The sequence below is a fragment of the Phascolarctos cinereus genome, unplaced genomic scaffold, assembly GCF_003287225.1.
Source record: "Phascolarctos cinereus isolate Bilbo 61053 unplaced genomic scaffold, phaCin_HiC Scaffold_5;HRSCAF=322, whole genome shotgun sequence".
Lineage (NCBI taxonomy): Eukaryota > Metazoa > Chordata > Mammalia > Diprotodontia > Phascolarctidae > Phascolarctos > Phascolarctos cinereus.
This window is the reverse complement of record NW_027555958.1, coordinates 239,064,346-239,076,634: the sequence shown is the minus strand read 5'-3', so window position 1 is coordinate 239,076,634 and position 12,289 is coordinate 239,064,346. Positions and strand designations below refer to the sequence as shown.

Here is a 12,289-nt window from a genome sequence, read left to right as displayed (position 1 = left end):
ACTTCTTTGCTATAACCAAATTTAAAAAAAAAAAAAAGAGCTACTGTATGTGCATGTGGATTCTTTTCCATTTTGGGGGTATGCCTCTCTAATGCAGCCCAAGATTGCATTACATTTTTGGCTTTCACATCACACTGTTGACTCATTGAGCCTACTAAAACCACCAAATCCTCTTGAGAACAACCACTGTCTACCCATGTTTCCTCCATTTTGCACTGATGAAATTGTTTGGTGTTTTTTTTTTACTGAAGAGTAAAACTTTACATTTATTCCTATTGAATTCATTTTATTTATATTCAGTCCAATATTCTTCCCCCTTGATATCTTTTTGCAACCTATTGTTAGTCATTCCCTTTAGTTTTTTGTCATTTGAAAATGTGATGAGCATGCCACCTACGCCTTTATTCAAGTTATTGATAAAAGCATGTTAAATGGCTTAATACCAAAGCATAGATCGCTGGTACCCTACTGAAGACCCTGTATCACGTTGATTTTGCACCAGTGACAGAGCTACTCAGTTTTATAATTCATCTAGTTGTATTATTTCATAGTTCGTATTTTCCACATAAAAAGTATGATGAGATGCTTTATCAAAAGTTTTGCTAAGCTCTAGGTGAAGTATACAGAGAGCATTCCCCTCGTCTGTTAGTTTAATAATCCTATCAAAAAAGAACGTGAAGTTAGTTTGGCATGATTTGCCCTTTATGAAGCCATGTTGGGTCTGTGTAATCAATCACACCTTCCCTTTTCAGATGTTTGCCAACTATCTCTTTAATTCTCGAATCTTCCCAGTAATCAATATCAAACTTGTTGGCCTTAGAGAATCATTCTTGGCATTTTGTTGTTGTAATTTAGTCCTTTCAGTTGTGTCTGACTCTTTGTGATCCCATTTGAGGTTTTCTTGGCAAAGATACTGGAATAGTTTGCCATTTCCTTCTCCAGCTCATTTTATAAATGAGGAAACTGAGGCAAACAGGGGTAAGTGACTTGCCCAGGATTATACAGCTAGTGAGTGTCTGAGGCTGGATTTGAATTCAGGAAGATGAGTCTTCCTGATTCCAGGACCTGAACTCTGTTCACTGTACTTCCTACCTGCTCTCTTGGCTTTTCACTCTCTCTCAAATTCTGTATCCAAATACTTCCCAAGTTCTGTCTATCTATCCTGTCTCCAGGTTATCTCTTAAATCTTTCTCCTCCCATTCCCACTCTCTCTCCAGAATCACCTGTCACCCACACTCTTGCAGTAGTTTCCCTCATTGATCATTTTGCTTCTATCTAGTATCTCCCCTCCCTCTAATCCATCTTCCTTATAGTTCCCAAATTAATATTCTTAAAACAGATCTACCTTCTCAAAACAAATGCTCTTACGCTCAAAAATCATACGTGGCCCCTATTGCCTCTAGGATAAAATACCAAGTTGCCATTTAATGGCTTCCACCTAATTAAAAAATGTTTCCCTTCATTGTTGTTATGAACTTGAAAAACAAACAGATGTGAATTTTTTCCTATACAAAAGGAAAAGGAGATTGTATATGAATTCATGAATCTCTATTACATACATCTTAGTAGTTGTTGTTTGTAAGTATATAATAAATGCTACATGGAAGTTCCAAAGATGTCTTGCTTATCCCTGTCTCCCTCTGAATTTCCTTTTTACTTTTTTTCCTTCTTTTTGAACTTGCTTTTTATGCATTTAAAAAAAATGTTTCATTGACACTCTTTTGACACTCTTTTTCTTTCTTTTCTTCTTTTTTTGTTTTGGTATCACTATCACTTTTCCCATCTTTACACCCTCTTAAATCTCTCTCTTTTCCTTTTATTTCTTTTCTTTTTTTTTTTTTAGGCAATTGCGGTTAAGTGATTTGCCCAGGGTCACACAGCTAGTAAGTGTCAAGTGTTTGGTCTGAGCCTGGATTTGAACTCAGGTACTCCTGACTTCAGGGCCGGTGCTCTATCCACTGTGCCACCTAGCTGCCTCTAAATCTCTCTTTTCCCAAAATAAAAGCCCTGGCTTGAAGCAAGTATAATTAACCAAAATAAATCCACATATTGGCAATTTCAGAAAATATATATCATCCTGCACCTCTAGTCTATTACTCTAATTGTGAATCTGTGGACCTTAATTATGGTAAGTCTCTGACCAGCCACAGGGGAAAAAAACAGAAAATGATTCAAGATGGTGTTTGAACACAGTCCTTGGAGTGATTCTTAGGTCACTACAAAGTCCTGGCTGAACTAGTTGGGCAGTAACTACTTAATAGATCATTGTAGATCACGTTCTGATTTACTTGATTTACTCATCATATTGTTTCTTTTGCTATTGAAAAAGCATCTCAGAGTGAGATCCCTGATGCATTCCTCCTCCTGCCCTTTCTAGGCTGTCACCTTGAACTGTGCCCACAGTTTTTGCTCCTACTGCATCAATGAGTGGATGAAGCGAAAAGTGGAATGTCCCATCTGTCGACAAGATATTGAATCTAAAACTCGCTCTCTAGTGCTGGACAACTGTATCAGCAAGATGGTTGAGAAACTGAGCTCTGAAATGAAAGAGCGACGAGAAATTCTCACTAATGAAAGAAGAGGTAAGGAGAGGAGGGGAGGCTTCTGAACGCATGAGGTGTGAGGAGCCTGATCCCTCACCACAGCACGTTCAAGATTTAAATAATATGGCAAACATGGGAAAATGGCTTTTATTCATTGAGTAAACTTATTAAAGTGCTTATCTGCGTAGACATACCATAAATATCTAAGATGCAGTCCCTACTTTTAAGCTGCATATAATGTGACTTTTTTCCACAAGAGTTGGAGGCTCTAGTCTTCTGCTGTTGGCTGGTTTCCAAGTTAGACTTAGAATTGAATTTCTCTTAAGTGCACATGCAGACACAAACACAAGCACACACACATACCACTTCCTGTCCTGTTTGTATTCAATGATGATATGTATCACTGTCAAGTTTATATGTTATATAGAAGTATATGAATTTTTATATTAATGAGAAATTACATACATTTATATTTGGGATTCCCACTCAGATGCAAATGATAGTCTGGGCATTAATGCAATTTTCATCTCCTTTTGTTTGTCAATGTATATTTACATATATATGCATGTGTGCATATATGTAGAGAAAAAACTGATTAGTAAAGCATTTAAAGTTATAATTATATTATATAACTTGATTCTCATGCCATTCTGCAAGGTACTAGGATACCTGATGTTCCCAGTTTGCCAATGAGGAAACCAAGGCCCAGTCTGTTACCAGTTGTCAAAAGAGCTCCCTTCCCTTTTGGCTTATGTATTCTGAAGGGAGGGAGTAGGGAACAGGGATGCCCTTAAGCAACATAGTAAAATAGGAGAAGCCTGCCTTTGATATCTTTCTATTTCCTGATGTTTCCTTCACCCCTTTTCCTTCTGGCTGCCCAATTCCCCTGTAGTGATGTCCCACACAGGCTTTTCCCCTACTCCCAGCGATGTGCCTTGCTCCAAAATTATTTCTTCTTTCTTCATATTTGCCCTCCCTGTGCTACATGCCTCTGTCCCCAATAAAAATACATCTTAGGGCCATGGAATGATTTCAGCTAGATATTAAGAGGAAAGCAAATCTGATTAAACTAACTCACAGTATCTGATATCCCACCAGCTCTCTCAGAGGCATTTTTATTTTTTTAATTTTTTAAGTGATGCTTATTCCCTGGGATTTAATTAATGGTATTTTCAAGAATGTATCATGTGACCTGACAGAAAAGCTGAAAGATCTGTCCCTCTCCTTGGCCTGTAGATATTAACCAGTCGGCAGGTGTTTGTTAAATGCATACTATATCTTTGTTTGTATACACACACACACACAAGCACACACGCACACAATTTTTGCACCATCAGAAATAGGTGGGGGGAATCAGGAAAAGTCTCATGTAGGAGCTGGTACTTGAACTGAGCTTTAGAGGTGAGGACATGCACTCGGTGTTATGAGGGGGAAGGTGGGGAGTGGGGAACCACAATGTGTGCAAAAGCTTAGAGGCAGGAAATAGAATGAGGAGCAGAAGAAAGCCAGTTAGGCTGGACCATAGAGTGAAGGTTGGAAGAGTAGATTGGCACCAGGTTATAAAAGGCTTTAAATGCAAGCTGAAAGAATTTATGTGTGATTTTAGAAGTAATAGGTTACTATTGCAAGGGTATAACTTGCTCAGAACTGTGGTGTAAGAATATTGATCTGGCAGTTGTGTGGAGAATGGAGTGGAGAGGAGAGAGACTTTTAGTCAGGGAAACCAATGAGGCAGGTATTGCAGTAGTCCGGACAAGGGAAGATAAGATCCCAGACTTTAGTAGAAGCTTTGTGAGTGGAGAAAAGGAGGATGGAGGTAAGTGATGTTATGGAGGTAGAATAAACCAGACCTGGCTGCTGATTGGATATGCGAGGTGAAGGCAAATGAGGGATCTAGGACGATCCTGGTGTCTTTCAAGGGGACTCAGAGCAGCTTCTTGTCCTGCTCAGTACCCCTTTTGCTTCCTATTATCTGACTTTTCCTTATTCTTCCCATGTGTTGTTGACATAGTTTCCAGCCCAGAACTGGAAAGTACACTGCTTCTTTTATCTTTTGATGATGGGACTATGGATTTAGTTCAATTCAACAAACATTTACAAAGCCCCTACTGCTTCCTGGGCAAGTACCTTAACCTCTCTGTATCTCATTTTCCTTATTTGAAAAATAGGGAAGTTGGACTTGATGACCCCTAAAGTCCCCGCTAGCTCTTAATCTATGATCTGTGATTTAATCTATGTCTTATTTATTTTTGTGATTCTATCAGCTCCTGGTACACTACATAGGAAAAATGTGGGTATCGAGTAAGTATTTGAGTAGCTTTAGTTTGGGTCTCTAATTCCACAGCCTGTTGCTCAGGTAAGATATTGTTGACCTTTGTAGAATCCAGTCCTGAGAAAGCCATCTGTGTTCTCAACCCCACCTGAATAATCACTCTGTCTTTTGGGGTTGGGAAGGGATCAAAGGAATTAAGCTGTCAATATTATTGACCTCTTCTTCAAGCCACTTGGTAAATTATGTTGATAGATTAGACCTGAAAGGTCGCATAGTCCAAACCTTTCATTTTACATATGAGAAAGGTGAGGCCCAGAGCAGTTAAGTCACTTACCCAAAATTGTACAAGTGTTAAGTTTCAGAGCTAAAATTCAAAGCCAGGTCCTCTTATTACAAATGTATTGCTTTTTCCACTGTACCACTCTACTTCTGATAGCTTCTTCTACTTGCTATCTGTATAGCAAACAGGCTGTGTCCTCTGGAATCATAGTTATTCATTTCATTGGTCAGAGTTCCTAAGTCTCTCAAAGTTGTTTGTATTTATAAAATTGCTATGCTCATATAAATTATTCTCCTGGTTCTGCTCACTTCACTCTGCATCAGTTCATTGAAGTCTTCCCAGGTTTCTCCAAAACCACCCTTTTAATCATCCCGCAAAAGTTATGAAACTGTGTTTATTCTTTGATCCAGGGATGCCACTACTAGTTCTATTCTCCAGAATTTTCTGTTCAAACGTTCTTCATAACTTGGTTCCTTCCTGCTCTTCCAGTCTACTTATACCTTACTCTTCCCCACCTTCTTTCTCATGTACATCCAGTGACACTGGCCTTCTTGAAGTTCCTCATACAAGGCATTCCATCTCTTTATTACTGCTTTTTTTTTTAAGGCAGTTGGGGTTAAATGACTTGCCCAGGGTCACACAGCTAGTGAGTGTCAAGTGTTTGGTCTGAGAGCAGATTTGAACTCAGGTCCTCCTGACTTCAGGACTGGCTCTCTATCCACTGCGCCACCTAGCTGCACCTCTTTATTACTATTCATTTTCACTAGCTGCACCCCATACCTGGAATTCTCTTCCTCTTGATCTCCACCTACTGGCTTCTGTGGGTTCAGGTCCCAGGTAAAATCCAACTTACAGGAAGCCTTTCCTGGTCCCTCTAATGCTAGTGCCTTCCCTCCGTTGATTATCTCCAATTTATCCTGCATCTGTCATATTTGTATATGGTTGTTTGCATGTTGCCTTGTTAAGCTGTGAGCTTCTTGAGATTAGGCACTGGTTTTTGGTTTTTTGGGTTTTTTGCCTTTCTTTGTATCCCCAGGGCTTAGCACAGTGCCTTGCACTTAGGCACTTAATAAGTGCTTGTTGACTGACCTTATCTCTTGATTTATCATTTGGAGAATAGTTCTTATTCTTAAAAATTTGAATCAGTTCTCTATATAGCTTACAAATGAGACCTTTGTCACAGAAACTTGCTACAAACTTTTTTCCCCATTGAACTATTTCTCTTCTCATTTTAACTACATTGGTTTTGTTTATACAGAAATTTTTTTAAATTTTATTTAATGAAAATGGTCCAATTTACTTTCTGTAATCCTCTTTGGTCAGGAATTCTTCCTCTATAGATCTGACAAGTAATTCCTTCCTTCCTCCCTTCCTCCCTTCCTCCCTTCCTCCCTTCCTCCCTTCCTCCCTTCCTCCCTTCCTCCCTTCCTCCCTTCTTCCCTTCCTCCCTTCCTCCCTTCCTCCCTTCCTCCCTTCCTCCCTTCCTCCCTTCCTCCCTTCCTCCCTTCCTCCCTTCCTCCCTTCCTTCCTTCCTTCCTTCTTTCCTTCATCGATTGTGGTTAAGTGGCTTGCCCAGGGTCACACAGCTAGTAAGTGTTAAGTGTCTCAGGCTGGATTTGAACTCAGGTCCTCCTGACTCCAAGGCCAGAGCTCTATTCACTGTACCACCTAGCTGCCCAAAATACAACTTGATAACATTTTCAGCTGTTTTTAACGGGTTTTTAGAATACTTTTTTTTGTTGTTCTGACAAGTAATTTCTTGTAAAATATTTGTAAAAATGCTTAGTGCAGTGCCTGGCACATAATAGGAGCTATGTAAATTCTTTTTCCCTCCTTCCCTCCCTCCCTCCTAGCTCTTACAGTTTGTTGTAATGTCACCCTTTATGTCTAAGTCTTGTACACATTTGGAGTTTATTTTAGTGTATAAGATAAGAAGGCCTGAGCTTCTCTTGGTAGATGGTGAAATGCTGGTCTGTACTTAGTTTCTGTCAAAATTGTTTTCCATTATTTCTAGTAGTTTTTGTCTACTAGTGAGTTCTTACCCCAATAGTTCAGATCTTGAGCTTTATTGAATACTAGACTACTGTGCTCATTTATTTAGTATATTGGGTGCCTAATCTCTTCCACTGATTGACCTTTCTATTTCTTAACCAATACCAAATTGTTTTGATGATTCTTATATATTAAACCATATAGTATAGTTTGGTACTATTAGGCCTCTTTCCTTCCCACTTTTTTTTATTATTTCCTTTAACATTCTTGACCTTTGTTCTTCCCAGTGAATTTTGTTGTTTTTTCTAGCAATCTAAAATAATCCTTTGAGCATTTGATATGGCACTGAGTAAGTAAATTAATTAAGCTAGTATTTTCATTTCTTTATATTGGCTTGACCTACCTATGAACACTTAATTTTTCTCAGGTTATTTATATCTGTCTTTGTTTGTATAAAGACTATTTTGTAGTGTGGTATGCCCAGTTTTAAAAGCATGTTATCCCTGTAATGTAATTAAAAGGGGCCATACATGGAGAATAGCGAAAAGCAGAACTTGAAACTGAAAAGGACAGTTGCTATAAGTTACTTGAGGAATAATACATTTAACAAGAGAAAGATGCGAAGGAGACTGGTCAAGATTCTGAAGGGCATTTGTAGGAATTCTCAAGATGTCATGCTGATTTCACCAGCTCTGTTGCATCTAGCTTCACTTCAAAATTTATGGCTTTCCTAAGTGACAGCAGATAGCACTTGCACTACTCCTGAACTTACTGCTGTTGCCTACAGTTTTCTGATTCCCAAAGAGGATGAGAAAGGAGACAGAGAATCACAGAGGGAGAAGAATCTTGCTGAAATAACTGAACAAGATTTAAAAAACAAGGGAATAATGGTGGAAAGAAAGTATGCTTGAGAGATTACCTAGAATGGAATTAACTAGCTTGTTAGCAGTGAAATAGACAAGGGGAACCATGGTGGGGAGTACCATCCCTCTGAGAAGAAAGTAATGTGTCAGACACTTAGTACTTTTGCTCAGGACCCTGAGAAAGAGGTACTGGAGAAGTGCTTAGGTCATAGAGTAAAAGGATTTAGAGTTGAAGAGTACCTTAGAGATCATCTGGTTGAGACCTCCTCATTTTACAGATGAAACATTGAAGCCTAGAGAAGTTAGAATCACATAATGAGCTTTTGTTATATCATGCTAGGATGTTCACATTTGTGACCTTTGTTAGTCAAGACATGTCTTTGTAAAACAGGCCTGGGACCCTATCCCAAAGGTTGTGTTTGCAGATCACAGAGAAGTTATTTGAAAGGCCTTCCAGGAGTGGAAAAGAAATTTAGAAGGAGATTGCTGATATTTTTCTCTTTTTCTTGGGAGTTAGGAGTTCTGCATCAGGTACCAGTGATGGATATCTTCCTATTGAGCCATATAATCTGGCTCTCTTGGGACCTGCTGGGAGCTGGTGAGAATTACTTTCATCTACACTGCTGGATTCCTCTCTATCTGCCTAGCGTTTGGATATCCTTATACTGTCGGTCTTTGTATCTTGGGGCAAAACATATAGAAGCTACTGGTTGGAAAGGATTGGTTAGATCATAGTGTCCCTCCTGAGGAAGGACAGACCACACAAAAGCAGGGAGGATCTGATTATTATGGGATGATATGTGCAGTCCCCACAGTAATCCAGTAAAGCACTGCCTTCAGGGGAAACCTCAGAGCCAAATTACTAGAATGTTGTTTGCTGGGGCAAAGCATGGCAGTTCAAAGGAAAATACCAACAGCCAGTTTCCCCTCCAGGTGCTTTCCACCATCTGGCTGTTAGCTAAGCAGTGTACATTTGTGTCTGTGCATATGCCAGAGAAGCAGGAGAACAGTATCCCTAGCCACAGCTGGTAAGAATATTCTCTTCAACTAAGCTGCCTCCTGTTCCTAAGTACTTTTGACTCTAGGGACTTTGAGGAGTATTCTGACTCTGATGATCAGTAGCAAACAGTTGCCTAGTGAGCCCATCCTAATTGGGCTGGCCAGAGCCTGCCTGAGATAACTGCCGTAGTAGCTCATGCATCTGGACATTTGGAGTCAGCCAGTCTGTCTCAGAGCCAAGCAGTATGAGTGCTAAGCAAGTTATGCTTGTGAAACCCGTGGACAACATTTCTGACATGTGGGAAGGTGGAGATGTCTTTGATTAGTCCATTGTAACCAACATCTTGCTAATTTTCTTCATGATCATGTGTAACGTAATTGGATCATTGGTCTCAACATTGAGCATCCAAAATTTTTTTCCTTCTGACATCCTGCTCCCCTTCTCAGTAAACTAATGGCTCCTAAATATAAGCTCTTCTGTTTGGCACTTAAAGGCCCCATAACTGGGCCTAACTGAACTTTCCAGCCTTATTGTATATATTACTCCTCTTCATGTATGCTATGGTCCCGCCAAATTGGCCATCTTACTCTTCCTCATATATGACATTCCATCTCCCTTCATGTCTTTGCTGTGGTTGTCCCCTGTACCTCGTGGAGTACATTTCTTTCTTCACTTCTGCCTTTTGTAATCCATAATTTCTTTTTTTTTTTTCATTTTTTTAATTAATTAATTTTTAGTTTTCAACATTCACTTCCACAAGATTTTGAGTTCCAAATTTTCTGAATATCCTTTCTCCTAATCTGCCCTCCCTTCTATTTCTCCCCTCCTTCTCTTTTCCCCTTTCCCTTCAGTTTTCCTGTAGGGCAGGATAGATTTCTATACCCCATTTCCTATATTTCTTATTTCCCAGTTGCATGTGAAAACAATTTTTTTTTACTTTTGTTTTTAAAACTTTGGGCTCCAAATTTTCTCCCTTCCTCCCTCCCTACCCACCCTCTTTGAGAAGGCAAGCAACTCGATACAGGTTATACATGTATAGTCATGCAAAACACTTCCATAGTAGTCACGTTGTGAAAAGCTAACTATATTTCCCTTAATCCTATCCTGCCCCCCATTTATTCTATTCTCTCTTTTGACATAATTTCTTCAAAGCTCAGCTTAATCACTGCCTTATATGTGAAACCTTTTCTCAACTGCCTTCCCTCAAATTCATTTTGTATCTGTATTGTATTTATTTTATACGTACCTACATATGTTTTTGTGTCTCCCTGCTATATTATAAGCTCCTTAAGGTCAGAGAATGTTTCACTTAGTCTTTGTAACCCCAGCACCTAGCACTGTGCCTTGTATGTAGTGCATACATTTAATAAATATTTGTTCATTGCTTGCTACCAGTGCTCAACTTGTAACATCCTTCCTGATTTTCTGGGCCTTATGCGCGACATATATGAATGATGTCTAAATGGTGACCCTAGAAAAGTTGACACTCTACACCCAAACCTGGGGAAAATACTCTTTAAGAGTGAGATACCAACTACCAGTAAAATTGACAGATTGCCTTCATGTTGCAATCTGCAGCAGACATATTTGAGGAGAGTTGGTATAAATCATCCCTACTGGAAAACGCAGATGACCTTGGAACCAGTGTTTGGCCAGATTAAAAATGTTAATCACTATAACCTGTGAACTAGGCCCCAGCCAGCATCTCAGTTCACCTAGCTGAGTAAGTGAAAAGGGTCTGCCCTGCTTAGCTAGCTCAAACTGCGAGAATGATCAATAGGCCCTGCAGCAGAGGGCATTAGTGCATAGCAGAGATCCTTTCTTAACTCTTCAGTTCTCTGGTGAAGTTTGGTGATATGTCCAATGTTATCTTTGATTCTAGTAAGGCAAAAATTGGATGGTGAAGTAATGTGTATAACTCACTTTCTATTGTTGTCTTCCTTTGTTAGGAATATCTTAGGAACACCATACCAGCTTCTGATCACATATAGATGTGTGCCCTTCCTTGCTTTTATATGCAGATAGTGAAATCCGCCATAGAGAGATGACCTTTTTAAAGCTTCCTCTTTTAAATCCACAGTGGGAAGTGTTGGTTTTTAATTCTGATCATGTTAAAAATCACCCTCTTATTCGCTCTAGAGAACCAGTGGCATGGTAGGCCAAGAATCAGCCACCAGAAAGTTTTCTTTTTCTTTCCTCCCCGATCAGAGTTGTTTAGGATGAGGGTAGCCTTGCCTTGTGCCAATTTCTAAGGGGTGGAGAATTAGCCGACTCTTAAGGAAGTAGCTAAAGCTGAAGTCTAGAGGAAGGGCCCTGTGTACTTTACAGTGGTTAATCCTGTGAGTAAATTTCTTCCTGATCCATGTTGGAAGGTAAATTACACTCGTTCTTTCATGAATTAAGAGAAAGGAAGGGAGAAAACTCTTTTCTCCATACTTCTGCTCTGTGTTAAATAGATTTTATTCAACAGAATAAACTACTTCTTTTGGGGGGGAGGGGCCCTAGACAATGGAGTGAAGTGACTTGCCCACGGTTACACAGCTAGTTAAGTGTTAGGTGTCTGAGGCCGGATTTGAACTCAGGTCCTCCTGAGTACAGGGCCACTGCTCTGTCCACTACACCACCTAGCTGCCCCAGAATAAACTGCTTCTTAATCCTTACTCCCTTTTCCCCTTTCTATTCTTTTTGGTGGTTGTGTACTCACTTTGTTTGATGCATTCTTTGAGATGATGAGGAAGAGCTGAACTTAAGAGTCTTAGACACAACCGAGCCACTCGGCCATTTTGCCAGAAGCTTTCCCTAATTCCTTTCTTTTTAAAAGCTAGAGAGAAAGAAGGCTTCTCCCTTTTCCCATTGGGCAGCATTAGGGCCAACATATTAAACAAAAAACCCTATCCCTGCTGCACGCAAATGGTTGAAAGCCATCCTGGCATATTTCTTTGTTCTTGCAGTTATTGGAGCAAGCGTAGCATTTGAGAATTTGTCCAGAGCCTGACAAAAGGCTGCTGAGCCCTCATTCAGGGAGTGATGTGTTGGAGTCATCAGCAGTCTCACTGTTCTACAGTGTTGGAGTTAGAGGAGTTTTTGGTTCGTACACTACCCTCTTGTGCAAAGAGGAAACACTGGTTTCAGGGCCATGTAGAAGCTTATGTTAACCAAATCCCCAATGCAAAGTAATTTAAATAGGGACTCAACTTTGGCTCCAGGAACTAGGATTGGCAAGGCTGTAGTTGTCATTCTTCTTTTGCACCAATGCCATCTCTCTTCCAGTTAATTATTCCCAGAAGATTGGCTCTCCAAAATCAAGGTTTAAGTCAAGACCTAGATATGTAGCTATGG

General features: G+C 39.8%; 1 protein-coding gene across 5 annotated transcripts in view; it reads left to right on the top strand.

Annotated features, from left to right (window-relative positions):
• RNF8 (ring finger protein 8) overlaps nucleotides 1–12,289 on the top strand; it is a 79,870-nt gene that overhangs the window by 51,555 nt on the left and 16,026 nt on the right. For all 5 annotated transcript variants that reach the window (XM_078155393.1, XM_020999429.2, XM_020999431.2 and 2 more), the window contains one exon: nucleotides 2,378–2,582. In XM_078155393.1, the coding sequence (XP_078011519.1) occupies nucleotides 2,378–2,582 (205 nt within the window). The remainder of the gene's footprint in view (nucleotides 1–2,377; nucleotides 2,583–12,289) is intronic.